Here is a 23,601-nt window from a genome sequence, read left to right on the forward strand (position 1 = left end):
TTTTATCTTTGTATCTTATCATACAGAGGGCTGGAAAAAAAAAATAACAAAAAAAATAAACACACACACAGGAAAGCCTAATTGCAATGTGAGCCTTAGTCTCCCAACAATCACAATATTCCCGTGAACTGCAGCTTATTTGTGCCCAATAAGAAGTCTACAGGTGCGTTTAATCTTTTAAACATTGTAGCCCACCTGTCCGATGATTGGGGAGTTTTAGACTGCAGTCGCCTTTTTTCTCTTTTACTGGTTTCTGGGGTGAACTCGGTCTGTCGTCCTGGATTAGCAAACTGCAGTGATTTCAATGCTTTTGCAGCTCGACCCTAAATAAACGGAAATGTACTTTTAAAATTTCCACTTTATTTGCATAAACTCTACACATGTTTCAGAGTACTATTTCCTAATATCACGCTTAGGATGTGGCAGCTAACGGTTGGCAGCACATTCTCCAAAGTGGTGCATCGTAGGCTGTAGCACAGCGATAGCTGGTAAAGTACGGCGTGCATATAAACACACTGGAGTTATTAAAGGGGAAGTTCCCACCACAGTGGTTCTGGGTAATAAATAGCCCTCAATACAAAATTCCAAAATCACACAGACATTTTTTCCAACGTAAATTGTCACTTTGATTAGATTCGAACATCTAAGAGAGATTTAGTTGCCACCATCTTTCTTCTTTTATTTCAAAGTATGTTATTAAATTTTACAGACAGGTAATCGCGCTTTACCATTACGGGGTATCAACCCAAACTGGCTGTCTTTGCCATGGTTACAGGTACGTGTTATACATGTTTGGCTGCCCCCCTTCCCAATGTCTTGCTAGAAGAATAAGAGTAGTTGGAAAAGAAAGAGAATAGATTTTCCTTTCTTTTCACAGACACATTTCGGGTGGAAAAGAGGCACACTTTCCTTTGTATTAACGCAGAGAGGTACGACTGCCCCACCTAAAGTTTTTACTTTTAGTTTTACAGGGTATAAAGTAAGGTAGCTAAGAAACAAGTTATCCTGAAAGTAATAAAATGACAGGATAATTTCTGGCATTTTGCAATGCGAGCAATTCAATAGTCTGAAAACATGTTTGCTGAAATGTGCTCTTCAAATTCTTTTCGGATTCATAGGTGTACGGTGTCTGAATCAGCAACACATGTCAATCCACTGAATTCTTAGAGGTCCGTGGAGTGAGGAGAGGGCAGCATGGCACGAGGCGTCCTGGCTGTGACTGTGGGTGGAGGAATTCAGAGCAAAAGGTTTGCCGTAACAGGGATCCCAAAAATTGCATTGTGATATTAGGAACTTTGCACTAATTGAAACTCTTGCAGTTTATCTGGGCAAAACTCCACTATTACAAGGAGAACAAATTATTTGGAAGACTATGTAGAAAGAGCAATTCGGTGTATTAAAAACCATTGCTCTGAATGTATTTTTTGTAGGTATGAAACTCGCCTTTAAACATACTAGGCGTTCATTTCGCACCTGAAAGAATGACTGATTTTAGTTTATTTGCAACAACTTATATCATTAGTAGTGTAATCAGCAAACAAAAAACTGATGTTTAAAATCCGAACTTTTGTTTGCAAGCTGAAGTTTCATTCTGTGGATGGATTCAAGGAGGTTTAAGGGACAAAACATTATCTGCTCAGAATACTTAAAAACATACCAAGTAGAAAGGCAAGCACCTGCTTCATTAGTATTCTGTGCTTTAAGAGGGGGAAACAGTGTTTATGTCTGCCACTTAAGCCCTTCAATTCAATCAACTTTACATACAAACACTAATTTCTGTACGGGGGCTTTATAACCACAAGACAAGGCTTACTGCTAAATTCAGAACCACAAGTTTCAGTTACTACAGCAAAACTTTCCTTTTTTAATCCATGGATAGCAAATTGCCTTGGTCACATTATTTAAATGTATCCGCCCAAACCACCTGATCATAAATAAATGCATACCTACTGTTGTGGAGTCAACTAACCAACCCTATGGGTAAGAAATTAAAGAGAAAAAGTTGCAGAACCGGTTTACCGTAGGGACTGAAACCACCATAAAACATGAATACAAGAGGCTTACCTGCAATCAAATTCACGTTATTCACTGCGCTAACCTTTGCATTTTTAGTCATAATTTCCCATCTTAATCTTTTAGTTTACAGCTCTGTAAATTTAGATGAGGGTATTGTACAAATGAAGGTAATTTATGTAATAGACCTGCTGTGTGTAATTAGGACTATCAGTTAGAACTTCATTATAGTGACTAACTTTTTACAGTATGCCAATACTCCACCTTCAAGACAGAAGGAAATGATCAAGCTCAGGGTTGGAAGAATTCAACCTTGGTGCTTGGACACCATATCCTCCAGGAGATGGTAAACTGGAGGAACAGAAGATCCTGTAGGCCCAACATAATTTGCTGGAGTCATTTCTATACCATATTAGAAACAAAGAGCCTGGGAGCATGCACAGAGGACCACAATCCTCTAGTCTAGCAGAAATAACCAATGAGGCCCACATGCACTGCAGCAAACAAAGCAGCCTCTAATTAGACATCGGTACACAGGATTCAGGACTTTCAGCTGTAGCTCTTATTGGTAGTAATAGTAGCCTGCAGAGAGACTGCCTGATCATTAATCATCCCAGTCACACAAGTGGCAAACAAAACCATGTGATCTGAAGTGTGCCATTCCATCATCATTGCAATGCAGAGACACGTTATATGGTGTATTTACCCTCTGCTCGTTGAAATAGTACACAACAGATAAAAACTTTTAGAGCCATCACCATCCTACCTACAACTAAACAAAGAAGTTTTGGCTTGAAAATACTACTTGCAGCTCTATGGGAAAATAATATAGGTCAATCTGATAATGAAAGATTTGGTGTTCAGAGTTTACCAATGGTTGCACCTCTTCTGAAATTAAAGGAATGACAGAAGAGACACTGCCAAATAGTGGGTTAAAAGATACAGGCATCAAAATACTTTCCTGGTACCATCTTTCAAGACCAAGCCTCAGAATGAAGATGGAAGCAAAGTGAACTAGAGGTCCTCAACAGGCCCATGGTGCTGCTGTGTATGTCACACGCTTAGCATGAGCACAAGGACCACCTGAAAGCAAAAGACTTCTAGAGCTGCAATGGTCACCATGCAGTTTCCCTCCCAAGGTGAGGAGGTACAGTCAAACATGGTGTTCTTGATTACAGCAGTAAACTAAAGGTGTTTCTCGAGAACCAACATGCACTTTGCCTTCTTTAGTCAGAAGCCTAAATTGAGTAGGACCTATGTTACTCAACAAGTGCAAACACGATAGGGCGCACATTCAGTCATCCAGACAGATACAAATCTACTTAGTAGTCCAGAACAGAGCTAGCACACTGCCATGGGGACTTTACAGAGCACCAGACATACCACACTAAATAGGCAATGAATTCAAGCACTAATCCCCATTCAGTGATCTGTAAAGTCTACACTAAAGTGGGGTCTCATACTTCCATGGATAAACTGATGACTAGGACTTCCCAAACAGAACAGAAAAAGACAGAAATTATTATGCTAAAGCTGAGCAGTCACTGGGGTTATGCAAGTATTAGAAAAACCTTATGGCCAAACTCTAGCCAAAGGGTTGGAGCTCGTCAGTCTTACAAATGCTATGAACTTCAGATATTGACTCTGAAGGGGAAAGAGAATATATAAAGTAGCTAGCCGGAGGCCCCTGTACTGAACCAATTCTCAACTGAACTGAGCTAACAAGATATGCCCCAGATTAAACAACTCATTGAAAATCCGAAATGATAAAAACCTCCAACAAGTCTGCTTGACAGCAAAGAAAGTAGGCATGAACCCTCAACTGCTCTCCATTAGGTCAAGGGGTCTGTGGCTGGCAGAAGCACAAACCCACGCATTAATGAGATAGACATCCATCAAGACCAATATCTCCAGTAGGAAATAACCAGTAAGGAGGACCCACACCAACCTAGGTGGCACTGAACGCTTCATGCTGCTCTATCAGGTGACTCAAATCCACAATTAATGACTGCAGTCATATCTGCAGAACCAACAAATGCATAAAGAATTAGAACTCGGATTTGGAAGCTCTTCTTAGTCCTTTGATGGGACACCTGGCACGACAGATTAATCTGAGAAGAGAAACGGCACAGGATTTATTGTTGACCTGTCTATTCATATACCCTGACTAAGGCTGCTCGCTCATTTGGCGATTTCTAGCATGTAGACTTAAAACAGTGCTCACGCTATTTTAAGACCTTGGTACACCCCACAGTGGCAGATTCTTGACCAGCATATAGCTCATTTAAGTCTGCAGGCTTTTGAGCACACTTAAGTGTGTTGGATCTTTCAGACAACTTGGTACGCCTCCTAGCATTAGACCGGTGTACACCTCTGCATAATGTTTGATGGCATGCCTAGTCTTTCAGATATCCCAAGACAAGTGCTGTGACATTTGACTGGGCCAGCACTTATGTAATATTTGGCCACATGGGTCCCTCAGGAGGTACAGGAGTGGCTTGTAAAGGGAACCCTACTATGCCAGAGTCCAGCACCTTATTCAGAATTGCTTCCTTGTAACATAATGAAAATCACTCCTTAGGCAGAAAAAATACAAGACATTTGATCGGTAGACTCATTATTTCAGAGCATGTGGTGAAAGAAGTCCCTTTACATGTAAATAAGGAGGAAACTAATGGGCCGCATGTTTCAGCATCTATGCTGGTCAAATGAGGGGAAATACTCAACACTGCATCGACTTTGTTGTAGACTGCACAGAAGCTGATCATTCAGAATTATAAGCGTACGACAGAAAGCAAACTAATGCAAAAAAACAATACAAAATCTATAAAGGAGCACTCAAGTAGGCAAAACAATGTTTAAACATCAATTTTTTCAAGTTTAATAACTGTCCTCGGGTCCTCTAGTCTGTGGGTTCCAACAGCCCATAAATTTAGAGAAAAGGGGACTAATGTTGAGCAATCAGATTTAATGAACCACTTTTTATTTCGGTTTCCTGTTTAGTCTCTTCCACCCACAGACAATATGCTTTTGGGAATCTAACAAATACTAGTCTGACAAAAAAGGCAAGCATTGTTGGAATTGGACTTGCAGCAAGTTCTTTCCCATGGGTGAAATCATACTGCACGAAAAGTAAGCCTTCACTAGATTGTATTACTTGTAGAGGCAAAGACTTTCCAAAATACGTACGTCTGACGAAAGTCTCCTTGGACGGTGTTCGCCGGCGTCGACATCCCCTTGTCCATTAGTTATAAGTGAGCACCTCTGACAAAGTTTCCAACCTGGTACGAACTGCACTCCATACTTTTCACTTAAGAAATTTGCGTCATCTAAATCGATTATTTGAAATATTTTCTTTACAAGTCTTTTGTGTAAATTAAACGGATCACAGCACCCCTTCTGCAAGTCCTGGAATTTGTCAATATAAACTTGCTCGTGATGGAAACAGACTGTATTTTCCTCGTTAAGGGCCATCAATCCAGTTCTAAGTTGAAGTAACAACATGTCATTTGATGAGAGCATTCCCAAAGTCTTTAATCCGTTCTGGCGGGTATAGTATGTTTTATGACATTCATTGATAGCTTGAAGCTGTTCTCCAACTGAACATGGATCCATTTTAGATGATCAGAAAGATTTCGTTTTGTCTACATTCAGAGATCTTTGTTGCTTCTAGTGGTTCCTACGTGGCTCACCCTGAAGAAAGCATTAAAGTCAAATCAGATTTCTGTTGCAAAGCTTTGCTACATTATTTTTTTTAAGAAAAAAAAAAATCACAAATTAAAGTGTGCCTTCTGTTCAACAACTCAAATTAGGGGTCTGTTATTACTTGAATAGTGGACAAGGGGAATAAACTTCAACATTTTGTTGATAAAGGAGCACACAAATTGACGGAATGTTTAGGTTGTAAATGTAGTGTGCTCAGATCCTCAAACTCTAGCCACTGACACTAGGCTTGGGACAGAGTTTACAAAAAGAGGGTTAATAGTAGACCATCCATCTTGAAACACAACCATGACGCACAAAACGCACTAGGCAAATGAAAAGTATCAAACTAAGAGAGTGATATGGAAAACTCAGTTAAGTAGAATGGTTAATGTAAAATATTAAAGCTAGGCAGTAAGCAAGAAAAACACAACACAAGACGCTCTTATCATTTCCACCCTCCCTTCTAGAACCACCTGTCAAAGCAAATGTTGACTTTGTATTAGAGATGAACACCGAACAATAAAAAATAGGATTTAATATAGAATTCATTCATCTATACCATGGGTACTCGTAGTACGGCCCGCGGTCCTCCAGCGGCCCGGCAAGCCTTCCCAAAGACATCGCACCTGCGTTTTACTTTTTTTTTTTTTTTTTAAAGTGTCTGCAGCAGCGCGAGAAACTCTGCTGCTCTGTGGGGGCCGGGCGATCCTAGCGATGGCCAGAGTAAAGCTGCAGGGGAGAAGTGTGGCTCACTGGTTAGAGCGGCAGACCCTGATCCAGAGATCTGACCCGGGACCAGGGTTCAATTCCCGTAGCGGCAGGGTCTTGGGCTCAATGTCCGCGGACCCGATAATTCTCGCCATGGTGCCTACTCTAATCATGGGTCCCACTCTGCAACTCTGGGCAATAACTTGCTTAATCTCCACACCGGCCCTAATCGCTAAGGATGCCTGGCTTCACCTTGGGGTGCCCAGGCGTGGGCGCCTCACAGGAACAGGCCAGGATGGGTTCCTCAGCGGTACAGCGCGGGGACACACTGGCTAGTGTAACCAGGCACTTTATAAGCTCAGTTACTTACTTACTAAGCAGAGGTGAAATACATCAGAGCCTCATTAACATGCAAATGGTCTTTTAAAGACCTGTGAAGTGCGGCTTTGAGTGAGTGCCCAGGCTGGCACATAGGCAGGGTGAAATAACAGACGGAGGGGGACGGAGAGGGAGTGGGGGGGAGATAGAGAGGGAGTGGGGGGGAGACAGAGAGGGAGTGGGAGGGAGACAGAGAGGGAGTGGGAGGGAGACAGAGAGGGAGTGGGAGGGAGACAGAGAGGGAGTGGGAGGGAGACAGAGAGGGAGTGGGAGGGAGACAGAGAGGGAGTGGGAGGGATACAGAGGGAGGGGGAGGGATACAGAGGGAGGGGGAGGGAGACAGAGGGAGGGGGAGTGAGACAGGGAGTGGGAGGGAGACAGAGGGAGTGGGAGTGAGACAGGGAGTGGGAGTGAGACAGAGGGAGGGGGAGGGAGACAGAGGGAGGGGGAGGGAGACAGAGGGAGGGGGAGGGAGACAGAGGGGGAGGGAGACAGAGGGAGACAGGTGGAGTGGGAGGGAGACAGAGGGAGTGGGAGGGAGGGAGTGGGAGGGAGACAGAGGGAGTGGGAGGGAGACAGAGGGAGTGGGAGGGAGACAGAGGGAGTGGGAGGGAGACAGAGGGAGTGGGAGGGAGACAGAGGGAGTGGGAGGGAGACAGAGGGAGTGGGAGGGAGACAGGGAGTGGGAGTGAGACAGAGGGAGGGGGAGGGATACAGAGGGAGGGGGAGTGAGACAGGGAGTGGGAGGGAGACAGAGGGAGTGGGAGGGAGACAGAGGGAGTGGGAGGGAGACAGAGGGAGTGGGAGTGAGACAGGGAGTGGGAGTGAGACAGAGGGAGGGGGAGGGAGACAGAGGGAGGGGGAGGGAGACAGAGGGAGGGGGAGGGAGACAGAGGGAGGGGGAGGGAGACAGAGGGGGAGGGAGACAGAGGGAGACAGGTGGAGTGGGAGGGAGACAGAGGGAGTGGGAGGGAGACAGAGGGAGTGGGAGGGAGACAGAGGGAGTGGGAGGGAGACAGAGGGAGTGGGAGGGAGACAGAGGGAGTGGGAGGGAGACAGAGGGAGTGGGAGGGAGACAGAGGGAGTGGGAGGGAGACAGAGGGAGTGAGACAGAGGGAGTGGGAGGGAGACAGAGGGAGTGGGAGTGAGACAGGGAGGGGGAGGGAGACAGAGGGAGGGGGAGGGAGACAGGGAGTGGGAGTGAGACAGAGGGAGTGGGAGTGAGACAGAGGGAGTGGGAGTGAGACAGAGGGAGTGGGAGGGAGACAGGTGGAGTGGGAGGGAGACAGAGGGAGTGGGAGGGAGACAGAGGGAGTGGGAGGGAGACAGAGGGAGTGGGAGGGAGACAGAGGGAGTGGGAGGGAGACAGAGGGAGTGGGAGGGAGACAGAGGGAGTGGGAGGGAGACAGAGGGAGTGGGAGGGAGACAGAGGGAGTGGGAGGGAGACAGAGGGAGTGGGAGGGAGACAGAGGGAGTGGGAGGGAGACAGAGGGAGTGGGAGGGAGACAGAGGGAGTGGGAGGGAGACAGAGGGAGTGGGAGGGAGACAGAGGGAGGGGGAGGGAGACAGAGGGAGGGGGAGTGAGACAGGGAGTGGGAGTGAGACAGAGGGAGGGGGAGGAGGAGTGAGACAGGGAGTGGGAGTGAGAGAGGGAGGGGGAGGGAGACAGGGAGTGGGAGGGAGACAGAGGGAGGGGGAGGGAGACAGAGGGAGGGGGAGTGAGACAGGGAGTGGGAGTGAGACAGAGGGAGGGGGAGGGAGACAGAGGGAGGGGGAGTGAGACAGGGAGTGGGAGTGAGACAGAGGGAGGGGGAGGGAGACAGAGGGAGGGGGAGGGAGACAGGGAGTGGGAGTGAGACAGAGGGAGTGGGAGGGAGACAGAGGGAGTGGGAGTGAGACAGGGAGTGGGAGTGAGACAGAGGGAGTGGGAGGGAGACAGAGGGAGTGGGAGTGAGACAGGGAGTGGGAGTGAGACAGGGAGGGGGAGGGAGACAGAGGGAGGGGGAGGGAGACAGAGGGGGAGGGAGACAGAGGGAGACAGGTGGAGTGGGAGGGAGACAGAGGGAGTGGGAGGGAGACAGAGGGAGTGGGAGGGAGACAGAGGGAGTGGGAGGGAGACAGAGGGAGTGGGAGTGAGACAGGGAGTGGGAGTGAGACAGGGAGGGGGAGGGAGACAGAGGGAGGGGGAGGGAGACAGAGGGGGAGGGAGACAGAGGGAGACAGGTGGAGTGGGAGGGAGACAGAGGGAGTGGGAGGGAGACAGAGGGAGTGGGAGGGAGACAGAGGGAGTGGGAGGGAGACAGAGGGAGTGGGAGGGAGACAGAGGGAGTGGGGGGGAGACAGAGGGAGTGGGGGGGAGACAGGTGGAGTGAGAGGGAGACAGAGGGAGTGAGAGGGGAGGGAGAGAGACAGGTGGCGTGAGAGAGAGGGAGAGGGGAGGGAGAAAGGTGGAGACAGAGGGAGTGAGGGTGGGATGGAGTGAGAGGGAGGGCAGGGAGGGAGAGGGAGTGGGAGGGAGACAGAGAGGGAGTGGGAGGGAGACAGAGGGAGTGGGAGGGAGACAGAGAGGGAGTGGGAGGGAGACAGAGAGGGAGCGGGAGGGAGACAGAGAGGGAGTGGGAGGGAGACAGAGGGAGTGAGAGATGGGCGGGAGAGAGGGATGGAGGGAGAGTGAGAGGGATGGAGGGAGAGTGAGAGGGATGAAGGGAGAGTGGGAGTGAGAGGGATGAAGGGAGAGTGGGAGTGAGAGGGATGAAGGGAGAGTGGGAGTGAGAGGGATGAAGGGAGAGTGGGAGTGAGAGAGATGGGAGGGAGACAGAGGAAGTGAGAGGGTGGGAGAGAGGGATGGAGGGAGAGTGGGAGTGAGGGAAGGAGAGGGAAGGAGAGGGAAGGAGAGGGAAGGAGAGGGAAGGAGAGGGAAGGAGAGGGAAGGAGAGGGAAGGAGAGGGAAGGAGAAGGAAGGAAGGAGAGGGAAGGAGAAGGAAGGAGAGGGAAGGAAGGAGAGGGAGTGAGGGAGTGAAGGAGTGAGGGAGTGAGAGGGATAAAGGGAGAGTGGGAGTGAGAGGGAGAGTGGGAGTGAGAGGGATGGAGGGGGGGTGAGAGGGATGGAGGGGGAGTGAGAGGGATGGAGGGGGAGAGGGAGGGAGTGAGACAGAGAGGGAGTGAGCGGGAGGGAGACAGAGAGGGAGTGAGGGAGGGAGACAGAGAGGGAGTGAGAGGGAGGGAGACAGAGGGAGTGAGAGGGAGGGAGACAGAGGGAGTGAGAGGGAGCAAGAGGGAGGGAGAGGGATGAAGGGAGAGTGGGAGTGAGAGGGATGGAGTGAGAGGGATGGAGTGAGAGGGATGGAGTGAGAGGGAGGGAGGGGGTGAGAGATGGGAGGGAGACAGAGAGGGAGTGGGAGGGAGACGGAGAGGGAGTGGGAGGGAGGGAGACAGAGAGGGAGTGGGAGGGAGGGAGACAGAGAGGGAGTGGGAGGGAGGGAGACAGAGAGGGAGTGGGAGGGAGGGAGACAGAGAGGGAGTGGGAGGGAGGGAGACAGAGAGGGAGTGGGAGGGAGACAGAGAGGGAGTGGGAGGGAGACAGAGAGGGAGTGGGAGGGAGACAGAGAGGGAGTGGGAGACAGAGAGGGAGTGGGAGACAGAGAGGGAGTGGGAGGGAGACAGAGAGGGAGTGGGAGACAGAGGGAGTGGGAGGGAGACAGAGAGGGAGTGGGAGACAGAGGGAGTGGGAGGGGAGGGAGAGAGACAGGTGGCGTGAGGGAGAGGGGAGGGAGAAAGGTGGAGTGAGAGGGAGGGAGAGGGGAGGGAGACAGAGGGAGTGAGGTGGGATGGAGTGAGAGGGAGAGGGAGAGTGGGAGTGAGAGGGATGGAGTGAGAGGGAGGGAGTGAGACAGAGGGAGTGGGAGGGAGAAAGAGAGGGAGTGGGAGGGAGAAAGAGAGGGAGTGGGAGGGAGACAGAGAGGGAGTGGGAGGGAGACAGAGAGGGAGTGGGAGAGATGGGAGGGAGACAGAGGGAGTGAGAGGGATGGGAGGGAGAGAGGGATGGAGGGAGAGTGAGAGGGATGAAGGGAGAGTGAGAGGGATGAAGGGAGAGTGGGAGTGAGAGGGATGAAGGGAGAGTGGGAGTGAGAGGGATGAAGGGAGAGTGGGAGTGAGAGAGATGGGAGGGAGACGGAGGAAGTGAGAGGGAGTGAGAGGGGAGGGGAGGAGAGGGGAGGAGAGGGGAGGAGAGGGGAGGAGAGGGGAGGAGAGGGGAGGAGAGGGAAGGAGAGGGAAGGAGAGGGGAGGAGAGGGAAGGAGAGGGAAGGAGAGGGAAGGAGAGGGAAGGAGAGGGAAGGAGAGGGGAGTGAGGGAGTGAGTGAGAGGGATAATGGGAGAGTGGGAGTGAGAGGGATAAAGGGAGAGTGGGAGTGAGAGGGATGGAGGGGGAGTGAGAGGGATGGAGGGGGAGTGAGAGGGAAGGAGAGGGAAGGAGAGGGGAGGAGAGGGGAGGAGAGGGAAGGAGAGGGAAGGAGAGGGAAGGAGAGGAGAGGGAAGGAGAGGGAAGGAGAGGGGAGGAGAGGGGAGGAGAGGGGAGGAGAGGGAAGGAGAGGGAAGGAGAGGGAAGGAGAGGGGAGTGAGGGAGAGGGAAGGAGAGGGAAGGAGAGGGAAGGAGAGGGAAGGAGAGGGAAGGAGAGGGAAGGAGAGGGAAGGAGAGGGAAGGAGAGGGAAGGAGAGGGGAGTGAGAGGGAGGGAGTGAGAGGGAGGGAGTGAGAGGGAGGGAGTGAGAGGGAGGGAGTGAGAGGGATAATGGGAGAGTGGGAGTGAGGGGGAGTGAGAGGGATAAAGGGAGAGTGGGAGTGAGAGGGATGGAGGGGGAGTGAGGGGGAAGGAGAGGGGAGGAGAGGGAAGGAGAGGGAAGGAGAGGGAAGGAGAGGGAAGGAGAGGGAAGGAGAGGGAAGGAGAGGGAAGGAGAGGGAAGGAGAGGGGAGTGAGGGAGTGAGGGAGTGAGGGGGAGGGAGTGAGAGGGAGAGTGGGAGTGAGGGAGAGTGGGAGTGAGAGGGATGGAGGGGGAGTGAGAGGGATGGAGACAGAGAGGGATGAAGGGAGAGTGGGAGTGAGAGAGATGGAATGGGAGGGGGTGAGAGATGGGAGGGAGGGAGAGAGGGAGTGGGAGGGAGACAGAGAGGGAGTGGGAGGGAGACAGAGAGGGAGTGGGAGGGAGGCAGAGAGGGAGTGGGAGGGAGACAGAGAGGGAGTGGGAGGGAGACAGAGGGAGTGGGAGGGAGACAGAGAGGGAGTGGGAGGGAGACAGAGAGGGAGTGGGAGGGAGACAGAGAGGGAGTGGGAGGGAGACAGAGAGGGAGTGGGAGGGAGACAGAGAGGGAGTGGGAGGGAGACAGAGAGGGAGTGGGAGGGAGACAGAGGGAGTGGGAGGGAGACAGAGAGGGAGTGGGAGGGAGACAGAGAGGGAGTGGGAGGGAGACAGAGAGGGAGTGGGAGGGAGACAGAGAGGGAGTGGGAGGGAGACAGAGAGGGAGTGGGAGGGAGACAGAGAGGGAGTGGGACGGAGACAGAGAGGGAGTGGGAGGGAGACAGAGAGGGAGTGGGAGGGAGACAGAGAGGGAGTGGGAGGGAGACAGAGAGGGAGTGGGAGGGAGACAGAGAGGGAGTGGGAGGGAGAGTGGGCGTGAGAGAGATGGAGTGGGAGGGAGGGGGTGAGAGATGGGAGGGAGGGAGAGAGGGAGTGGGAGGGAGACAGAGAGGGAGTGGGAGGGAGACAGAGAGGGAGTGGGAGGGAGACAGAGAGGGACTGGGAGGGAGACAGAGAGGGAGTGGGAGGGAGACAGAGGGAGTGGGAGGGAGACAGAGAGGGAGTGGGAGGGAGACAGAGAGGGAGTGGGAGGGAGACAGAGAGGGAGTGGGAGGGAGACAGAGAGGGAGTGGGAGGGAGACAGAGAGGGAGTGGGAGGGAGACAGAGAGGGAGTGGGAGGGAGACAGAGAGGGAGTGGGAGGGAGACAGAGAGGGAGTGGGAGGGAGAGGGAGGGGGAGAGAGTGGGAGGAAGAGGGAGACAGTGGGAGTGAGAGGGAGAGGGAGGGAGACAGAGGGAGTGAGGGAGGGAGAAAGACAGAGGGAGTGAGAGATGGGAGGGAGTGAGAGATGGGAGGGAGTGAGAGGGAGAGAGGGAGGGAGAGGGCGAGGGAGGGAGGGAGGGAGGGGGCGCACTACTCACCCAGAGGGTCTCAAGGCGCTTGGGGGAGGGGGTGCATTATTTATCGAATAGCCAGGTTTTAAGTTCCTTTCTGAAGGAAATGTGGTTCTGTGTAAGGCGGAGGTGAGTGGGGAGAGAATTCCAGGTCTTGGCCGCCAAGTAGGAGAAGGATCTTCCTCCCATGGTGGATCTGTGGATGCGCGGAACAGCGGCGAGGGCTTGATTGGAGGATCTTAGTTGGCGGGTGGGTGTGTAGAAGGACAGTCGTGTGTTGAGGCATTCGGGTCCTAGTTTGTAGAGGGCCTTGTGTGCTTGGGTGAGGAGACGGAACGTTATGCTCTTGTTGACGGGAAGCCAGTGGAGGTCTTTCAGGAGACCGGTAATGTGCGCTTGGCGAGGGATGTCCAATATGAGTCTGGCTGATGCGTTTTGGATGCGTTGGAGTTTTTTCTGTAATTTGGCTGTGGTTCCGGCATAGAGGGTGTTTCCATAGTCCAGCCACCAGTGCGTGGGTGACAGTCTTTCTTGTTTCGGTGGGGATCCAACGGAAGATTTTTTTGAGTACGTTGAAGCAAGAGGATGAGACGGCGTTGACTTGTCTGGTCATCGAGAGGGAGGAGTCTAGGATGAAGCCTAGGTTACGTGCGTAGTGTGTGGGTGTGGGTGCTGTGCCTAGGGCCGATGGCCACCATGAGTCGTCCCAGGCAGAGGGGGATGAACCTAGGATGAGGACTTCCATTTTGTTTGAGTTAAGTTTTAGGCGGCTGTTTTTCATCCATTCGGCTACTTCTTTCATGCCTTCGTGAAGATTGGTTTTGGCGGTGTTAGGGTCTTTGGTGAGAGAAAGGATCAGCGGAGTGTCGTCGGCGTAGGAGATGATGTTAAGGTTGTGTTGTCGCGCGATGGATGCGAGGGGACTCATGTAAACGTTGAAGAGGGTGGGACTGAGTGATGATCCTTGTGGTACTCCGCAGAGGACTTCGGTGGCCTCTGATTTGAATGGGGGAGTCTGACTCTCTGGGTTCTCCCGGCGAGGAACGAGATGATCCAGTCCAAGGCTTTTCCTTGTATGCCGATGTTGCTGAGGCGTTGTATGAGGGTGCTATGACAGACTGTGTCGAAGGCGGCGGAGAGGTCGAGTAGGATGAGGGCAACTGTTTCTCCGTTGTCCAGTAGCGTTCGGACGTCGTCTGTTGCTGCAATGAGGGCGGTTTAAGTGCGGTGTTTGGCTCAAAATCCGGACTGTGAGGTGTCGAGGGAGTCGTTGGATTCAAGGAAGGCGGCGAGCTGGCTATTGACGGCTTTCTCAATGACTTTGGCAGGGAATGGGAGGAGTGAGATGGGGCGGTAGTTCTTAAGTTCAGAGGGGTCTGCTGTGGGTCTCTTCAGGAGGGCGATGAGTTCGGCGTGTTTCCAGCTTTCTGGGAAGGTAGCAGAGTTGAAGGAGCAATTGATGACATCACGGAGATGTGGTGCGATGATGGAGTCTGCTTTGTTGAAGATGTGGTGGGGACAGGGGTCGGTTGGCGAACCTGAGTGGATGGAGTTCATTAGGCGGATGGTGTCTTCAGTGGTGATCGGGTTCCAGGCGCTAAGGTTGATAGAGGGTGGTTTAGGTTCGGAGGTGGGTGGAGTGGACTGTTCTTTGGAAATGTTCTCAAAGCTGTTATGTATGTAGGCGATTTTGTTGTAGAAGAAAGAGGATAACGAATCGCAGAGGTCTTGGGAGGGAGTAATGTCGTTTGAGGCTGCGGTGGGGTTGGTAAATTCTTTGACGATGTTGAATAGTTCCTTGCTGTTATGGGCGTTGTTGTCGAGTCGATCCTTGAATGCTGATTTCTTGGTGGATCGAATCAATTGGTGGTGTTTGCGGGTGGCTGTCTTGAAGGTGGTCAGGTTGTCAGTGGTTGGGTTTTTTCTCCATGTTTTCGCGAGAGTACGGCATAGTTTCTTGGATTTCTTATGGTCATCGTTGAACCAGGGGGCCTTTTTGCTACCCTCTTTGGTTTGGTGGTTTTTCAAGGGTGCTAATTCGTCAACGCTGTGATTGATCCATTGTTTGAGTTTGGTGGCAGCTTGGTTTGGGTCTGATGAGAGGGCGGGAGGGTTTTGGTTGAGCGATGTCAGGAGTTGGTCGGTGGTGATTTTGTTCCAGTTTCTTCGCGGAATAGGTTGTGGGGGGTTGTGGGTCGAGGTAGTTTTGTAGCTGAAGTGAACACAGCTGTGGTCCGTCCAATGGAGAGCTGTGGTGTGATCGAAGGAGATGTGCTTGCTGGAGGTGAAGATTGGGTCGAGCGTATGTCAGGCTACATGAGTGGGGGTGTCAACAAGTTGTTTAAGTCAGAGATTGGCCAGGTTGTCCAGAAGGGTGGTGGTGTTGCTGTTGTTTTTCTTTTCCAGGTGGAAGTTGAGGTCTCCCAGTAGAATGTAGTTCTCGGAGGTGAGGGCATGTGGGCTGATGAAGTCAGTGATTTCTTCGCTGAATTGTTTACGGGTTCCTGGTGGTCTGTAGATGAGGGTGCCTCCAAGTGTGGTCCTGGGGTTGGTGTGGATCTGGAAGTGGAGGTGTTCGGCGGTTGCAAGGTTATCGTCGAAGCTGGTCGCGATTCTGATGGTGTTCTTATGGACGATGGCGATGCCTCCTCCTGTTTGGTTGGTGCGGTCTTTTCGGATGATCTTGTAAGCGTCCGGGATGGCTATGGCGATGTCGGGTGTTGATGATGCGTTCATCCAGGTTTCTGTAAGAAAGGCGATGTCCGGGGAAGCAGTGTCGAGTAGGTCCCAGAGTTCAGTGGCGTGTCTGTGGACCGAGCGGGGGTTCAGCAGGATGCACTTTAGGTGGTTAGAGTGGGAGCTGTGTTTGGAGTTAGTGGATTTGGTGTGGGTCTTGATGCAGGCGAACTTGCATGAGTGGCAGGCGAAGGGACCGTGGGTACGTCCTGGGGCAGCTTCGTAGCATTGTGGTGTGCGTCCGGGATTAAGGGCTAGGAGGTTGGCGGCGTCATACGTTATGCGGGAGGAGTGCGGTTTGCTGGGTTTAGGGGGTCTGGCGCTAGGCGCGGTCCAGGCGTAGACGGGCTTACCTTTGGGGCGCGACCGCTGCGCGTGAACGCTGCGCGCAGAAGCATCGGTCATAAATGGATACTGGGGGGGAGGGGCGAGGGAGGGTCAGCTGGGAGGCGGGGCGGGCTGGAAGGCACAACAACAACAAGATGGCTGGCAAAACGAAACAATATGCAAATACAGTAGCGTCTATGAAGCGCTACGAAACCAGCACCAGTAAGCGCTACAATATGAGGGGACAATAGCGTAAATGAAGCGCTACGATACCAGCACCAATCCGTGTAATAGATGAAGCACTACGATCTCAGTAGGAGCCAGGGAGTGGGAGACAGACAGAGAGGGAGTGGGAGACAGACAGAGAGGGAGTGGGAGACAGACAGAGAGGGAGTGGGAGACAGACAGAGAGGGAGTGGGAGACAGACAGAGAGGGAGTGGGAGACAGACAGAGAGGGAGTGGGAGACAGACAGAGAGGGAGTGGGAGACAGACAGAGAGGGAGTGGGAGACAGACAGAGAGAGGGTGGGAGACAGACAGAGAGGGGGTGGGAGACAGACAGAGAGGGAGTGGGAGACAGACAGAGAGGGAGTGGGAGACAGACAGAGAGGGAGTGGGAGACAGACAGAGAGTGAGTGGGAGACAGACAGAGAGTGAGTGGGAGAAAGAGAGAGAAGGGGAGACAGACAGAGAGAGAAGGGGAGACAGACAGAGAGAGAAGGGGAGACAGACAGAGAGAGAAGGGGAGACAGACAGAGAGAGAAGGGAAGACAGACAGAGAGAGAAGGGAAGACAGACAGAGAGAGAAGGGAAGACAGACAGAGAGAGAAGGGGAGACAGACAGAGAAGGGGAGACAGACAGACAGAGAGACAGACAGACAGACAGACAGAGAGACAGACAGACAGACAGACAGAGAGACAGACAGACAGACAGACAGACAGACAGACAGACAGACAGACAGACAGACAGACAGACAGACAGACAGACAGACAGACAGACAGACAGAGAGGGAGGGAGACAGACAGAGAGGGAGGGAGACAGACAGAGAGGGAGGGAGACAGACAGAGAGGGAGGGAGACAGACAGAGAGGGAGGGAGACAGACAGAGAGGGAGGGAGACAGACAGAGAGGGAGGGAGACAGACAGAGAGGGAGGGAGACAGACAGAGAGGGAGGGAGACAGACAGAGAGGGAGGGAGACAGACAGAGAGGGAGGGAGACAGACAGAGAGGGAGGGAGACAGACAGAGAGGGAGGGAGACAGACAGAGAGGGAGGGAGACAGAGAGGGAGGGAGACAGAGAGGGAGGGAGACAGAGAGGGAGGGAGACAGAGAGGGAGGGAGACAGAGAGGGAGGGAGACAGAGAGGGAGGGAGACAGAGAGGGAGGGAGACAGAGAGGGAGGGAGACAGAGAGGGAGGGAGACAGAGAGGGAGGGAGACAGAGAGGGAGGGAGACAGAGAGGGAGGGAGAGGAAGTGAGAGGGAGTGAGAGGGAGTGAGAGGGAGGGAGAGGGAGTGAGAGGGAGAGGGAGGGAGAGGGAGGGAGGGAGAGGGAGACAGAGGGAGTGAGAGGGAGGGAGACAGAGGGAGTGAGAGGGAGGGAGACATAGGGAGTGAGAGGGAGGGAGTGAGAGGGAGGGAGACAGAGAGGGAGTGAGAGGGAGGGAGACAGAGAGGGAGTGAGAGGGAGTAAGAGGGAGGGAGTGAGAGGGAGTGATGCACGGTTTACATGCACAAGTAGCCTCAACGAACTTGCTTTCTTGGATCTCAATATTAAAGCAGAACACAATGGCCTGACACCAACCACATATTACAAACCTACAGCGAGGAACTCATTACTCAGATTTGACAGTTTCTACCCGAGACCCGTTAGGGAAAACCTACCATTTGGACAATTTCTGCGTATCCGATGCAATTGCAGCAACATCAAAGACTACAAACTACAGTCAAAGGCACTAGTCCACAAACTGGAGGCTCGAGGCTACCCCACTAGAATCATTTCTAAAACCTGCAAAAGGGCGCGGAACCAGAATAGAGAGGCACTTTTGGAAACTATCATCAAACCACCAGAAACACCAGTCGTCACATGTGTCACCACCTACAACACCGCCTCAAATCAAGTGTTCAGCATAATTCGCAGAAACTGGAAGATCATTAACTCGGGAACCAGAAACTGGGAAACCCCACGTTTCGAGTACAAAAGAGCCAAGAACTTAAAGGACCAATTGGTGTCTACCAGACCACGGGCGAACCCTCGCACCACAGACAACACGATCCTGAACGCCTGGGGCCTTCTGAAACTTACTGGCCACCAACCATGCAACAATTGCAGCGTCTGCAACCTGACATCCCCTTCAAAAACTCTTTCCCTGGAAAACGGCAAAACCTGGACACAGCGCCACTTCACCAATTGTAACTCATCCAACTTAGTGTACCTCATAATGTGCAGGTGCGGCCTCAGGTACATTGGCATGACAACCCGGAAAGTCAGGACAAGAATGACTGAACATAGGAGTACCATCCGCTGCGTTAAAAACATAAGTAAACTCACAGAACACTTCCTTACCTATAACCAACCCCAAATGACTTCATCTGGACAGTCATCGAACTGTTTGATATGACTCACTTCAATGAAAAGGCCTTCCTTATGAAGGAACAGCGCTGGATATACCGACTGTCCACGCATATAAATGGGCTGAATAACTCCATCCCATGGAATGTATTGACAAACTGAGCAATTTTAGTACTTTTACACGACTATAAGCGGTTCCAACCAGGATACCTGAAACTTTTTTTTATCCCAGGGTGACCACTCTCATCGTGTAACCACAACACAGAATATACTCTATTGACCGGCAGGTCATCACTCCGTGCGCTCCACATGCGCTGGTAGAATCCATGCCTTTATCGTGACTCTCTAAACTAAAGCCCCGCTATCCTCTGTAAATCTCGACATCCCAGTCTGTATTGAACCTTTAATATGAAACATGCTTACTGTTAAGCTTAACGTACAGACCACACATTGCAGGTCTAGTTTTTCCTTTAATCGCCCCTATCTCGCGCTGCTACACGCATGCGCATTATCGCAGCACTACCTTGGGCCCACCGCGCATGCATCACTGATCCTGCACACATGCGCAGGGCTCTAGATGACTCGGCGCTTTGAGCGCGACTGCACCCTCTTCTCCACTCTAGCTCCAGGTGCTGCGAATTATACGGGCTACTTAAACCCGACCAGCGGCTCCACTCACTTACCCGGGACACCGCAGCAGGACAACAGGTCTAAGGAGCACGCAGTTCGGCAATTCCGCAAGTAAAAACGCTGTTCTACCGCTACGATCTAGGTAAGCAGCAGCATTTTCATCCCTACAGGTTTGGCGCTAATCTCTGCCTTTCTCAACAAAATCTAGGGTCTTTTCTCCCTGCCAGGTGACCCAAGGAAGCTTTAACAGCAAACAGCAAGTGTGAGTAAAACATATTATACTTACTTACCTGTGCCTCACTATGCACTTACCCCGCTGTTTAGCCCACAACCCCCACTTAGGTTTTTACGCTTAAAACCACACCAGCCATGCAACCAGCATGGCCACGTTTTTCAGCCGTTCTAGGTCGTTCACACACCTTAGCAGCCGGCAATACGTTGTGATTTTAAACTTTGAACTTATCATGCTAACTGACTCTACCCTGTACGTCTGTCTGTGTCATTTATGTTATGTGTATAGTAAAGGAGAGGGAATCCCCCTCTAACACGTAACGCACCTTAGCGACTGCGACACTTTTAAACAATACCACAATCACTTAAAATATTTATTTGCACCTTGACATACTCATTGGTCCTGAGGAAAGCCAGTTGTAAATAAAAGGCCTGGCTGAAACATGTAGACCACACAGGACGAAGGAGGTCATAATTCACTCCAACACGTCCGTTTGCCTTTTTAGTTGCTAAAAGGGGCCCAGTGATTAAAGTTTATCCATTCAACCTCGGGTACTAGGACCCACTGTATAGCTTTTGATCTTCACCTTTCACACTCACCAACACTGCACACTCAGCAAGTATACCAGCTCCTCAGTAATCTGGAGTCGAAGCACACCTGGGACACATTCAGTGCCACTGTGGTGGGCCCGATGATGAAGCATGCCACCAACTGGGTTGGTCGGTGAGGGCTTCATGACCAAACCAAATGGTTTGCCAACACACGTACCCATTGAGTCTCTTTTCACAATTTAGCTAGTCCTCCTTGATAATCTACATATAACCTAGGGGATCCGGACTAGCTTATCTAGTCCTCTCTCTCTGTTTTGATGTGTTGACAATCTTACACTTTCCGTAAGAACAATGGTGCTAACATGAATGTGTGAACCTAACTCAGGTGATGAGGATGGACCAAATATGTGACCAAGTGAAGATGAGGCCTACTTCAAAAACAGCCAGAATTGGCCATTCTGGTCTGGTTACAGACAAACTGGTACTCCATAATAGATCCCAGAAGTGTATCACTGGCTTTACTTGTCAAGAACTTTCTTGTTTGGGTGATGCTTTTTTGGATTCAGGGAGCAACTATTTGTTAGTGTTGAGAAATCACCCTTTAGGCGACAGATCACAAAGGTGCCATGCATGGTAACCTAAGCTGGACCACATCAAGGAGTAGTTCACAGGTACTGCAGCCGGTATCCTTAGTGCAAAACTGTACAAACTACAGGGAAAAGTTAATGTTAGACAGTTTCAAAGATCCAGTCACCCTACAGAGCCTAATAGGAAAACACGTGTCCAACGCCCAAAGCTATACAACATGTACTGCACAGTGCTAGGGATCTATAAATATGCCTTGGGTCATATGACTATATGTAGTCATTATGAGTCACTACATATTGGGTTTAGGTTTGGTATGAAATAAAACTCAAAAGCTAGCTTAACTGCGTAGGCTGTGCTAGACTGAACAGGCTAAAGTGTGATTAAAATTATGTCAATCCCGCCTGGAAAAATGCTACAAAAATAATTACCAATTAAGGACAAACAACTCTGTAAAACATACTATTTTGCTGACTGAACCAAAGCTAACAAACAGTTTGGACACTCATCTTAACTCCGTAGCCCAACACATATCCTTAGCTGGGAGTGCGTCACTCTCTCAGAAGATAATGGACTGCTTTTGAGTACAGGAAGAACAGGCTAGTACTACTACTGGCCACTTAGAATTGATCCACAGTTTGGGAGGGGACAGAATAGTTGGCAGAACAAAGGACAGCCTTACTACTACTGCTTTTGACTTTGGGATGCCAACGTGGGCTTCTCCTAATGATCCCCAGAACCCTTCTACACAGCCTTGGCTCTACCCAGACTGGGGAAGATAACCAGTTTTTACCCTGATAGCTGGAGGGGGAGTGGGTTAAATCTAAAAAAGGAGGAGGCCAGAGAGCTGATGACAGGCTTGTCTGGTGGAATACGATTTCTGTGATGTGGAAACAGGGACTTCTGGGCAATTTTACAATAAGATGAAGTGCTGCAAAAACAGATGGGGCTGTGAAAAAAAAGCTATCATTGGATGGCAGAATTTCTCTAGTCACTGGTTAGTGCGCAGTATAGATTTGAAACTCTCCATACAACACAATCCTGGAATGGGCAAACTGAATCTGAAGTAAAAGTCCCTTCTCTACAGAAAGAAAGAAGATTCCTCTTTTTGTGTTAGTGAAGTAGAAGACTTCATTAAAGAGGGCCCAACTGACCAGAAGACAGGACCTTGCAGTAGACTTGACTGAAGAGAGTACTGGCAGGTAGAAGCCGACTGAGGAGCTAGAAGAAGAAGAACTGCTCAGAATGTTCGCAGTAGTTAAACAAAAGTGGGAATTAGTCATTTCTTCCACATCTGACGGACAAGGACATAATGCTAAGGCTTGGCCTGGGAGGTCGCAGGCAAGGGAGGCAAGAAAAAAAAATCTGTCCCGCTTAGAGCTTTCTGCCACCGAAAAAAAAATGCTTAAGCAGGACTTTGGAAAACAGCCCCAGTTAGCAATAGCTTCTATCTTTGCCATGATGCAGGATTTAAAACCAAAAATATTGTCCCAAGTCTGGAGGTAAACCCTTGGACTGGGGTGAGAGGACAAATCTTTGACCAGCACAGTGAACTCAGCAGCTACAAAATTCAGCTTTCCCTAAATTGAGCTTTTGGCACCAAACTCAATACCTTCAGCAGGGGATCAATGGTAATGTACAGACTGAGTGACTCTTGCGGGTTTTAGTTCTGGTCACTGTTTTGCTAAAAAAAATGCTGATTTCCATTACAGTGGCTTTAGACGGAAAGTAAAATCTTTGACCTGGACGACCTGCTTGGAGAATCGGATGTCAGTTCCATCACAGTTGGCCTGAAATGGGACCAAAGAACTGGTCCACCCCAATTTGTTTTTTCAATGAAGGCTTTCCTTTTTTAGGGACATTTTGCTTTAAAACTGAAAATTCATGAGTTTTGTTGCCCACATCCATTTTAAATTATCCATGTGTCTTGATTTGGGATTGTATTATGCTGCGTTAATTACTAGAACTGCTGGTACTGCTTGCACTTCTTTGGCGATTGCCTGCCGCTTGTGCAATAGATACTAGGGGTTGCACAACAATTTGCCAAGAACTATGTTTTGGGCTAACTAGAATGAGTTTTTATGTTGATATGGGCCACCCGATCCAAAGTATGAACCCAATTTCTGACAACCATCTGAAATCCAGTTCCAAACAATTACGCAATTACGTTGTGGGTTCATGCTTCCACGTAATTGGGCTTCTACGGAAAGTATTCCCACTGCTCCCCAACTCAGTCAGAAAAACACTGGTGCAGGCTCTTGTCTTAAGCCGCATAGACTACTGCAATGGCCTGTTTCTGTCCGCTAATGAAGGAGTTCTGGCAAAACTCCAAGTGATTCAGAACACTGCAGCCCGATTAGTCCTAAACGCCCCTCCCCGAACTCCTTCCAAACCTCTGCTGGCAAAACTTCATTGGCTGCCTATAAAACAGAGAACCAAATTCAAAACTTGCTGCATTATTCATAAATGCCTTAATGGTTTCGACTTTTAATATCTAATAAACAAATTCACCCCCTATATCCCTACACGCTCCCTCAGGTCCAGTGACCAAGGTTTACTATGTGTCCTTCGGACTAAGAAGGCCAGACACGGTGGCAAGGTCTGTGGCTGGACCTTCTCTATGGAACAGTCTCCCAAGAGCTCTCAGACAATGCTCAGAACATTTACCATTTAGGAAACAACTTAAAACCTTTCTGTTTCAACATTAGCATCTATTCTAGCTAACTCCCATACATCTTGCTGTTGTGGCTGCCAAAGCGCAGAGATACTCCTTCGGGAGTCGAATCAAGCGCTATACAAACCCGCAAATAAATAAAATAAATAAATTCTCACACAGATGAGTGCTATTGTGTGGAGATATCAAAGTACAGTGCCAGTGTAAGTAAAGCATGCCTTCCAAATGGAATGTTTGACCAGGTTGCCATGATAAGCCTCCAACTGTGCGTCTGTTGAGTGTCTGGGTCAAAATGACCTTTTT

The 23,601-nt window shown here is 50.5% G+C and overlaps 1 protein-coding gene across 1 annotated transcript in view; it reads right to left on the bottom strand.

The window, feature by feature from the left end:
- Positions 1-23,601, bottom strand: part of ARL14EP (ARF like GTPase 14 effector protein) — a 57,270-nt gene that overhangs the window by 25,543 nt on the left and 8,126 nt on the right. The window contains exons 2-3 of the mRNA XM_086959470.1: positions 5,203-5,706; positions 196-323 (exon numbers count right to left, since the gene is read on the bottom strand). Coding sequence (XP_086815596.1) covers positions 196-323; positions 5,203-5,628 — 554 coding nt within the window. The 5' untranslated portion in view covers positions 5,629-5,706. The remainder of the gene's footprint in view (positions 1-195; positions 324-5,202; positions 5,707-23,601) is intronic.

The sequence above is a fragment of the Lissotriton vulgaris genome, chromosome 2_2 (assembly GCF_964263255.1).
Source record: "Lissotriton vulgaris chromosome 2_2, aLisVul1.2, whole genome shotgun sequence".
In the NCBI taxonomy this organism is placed as follows: domain Eukaryota; kingdom Metazoa; phylum Chordata; class Amphibia; order Caudata; family Salamandridae; genus Lissotriton; species Lissotriton vulgaris.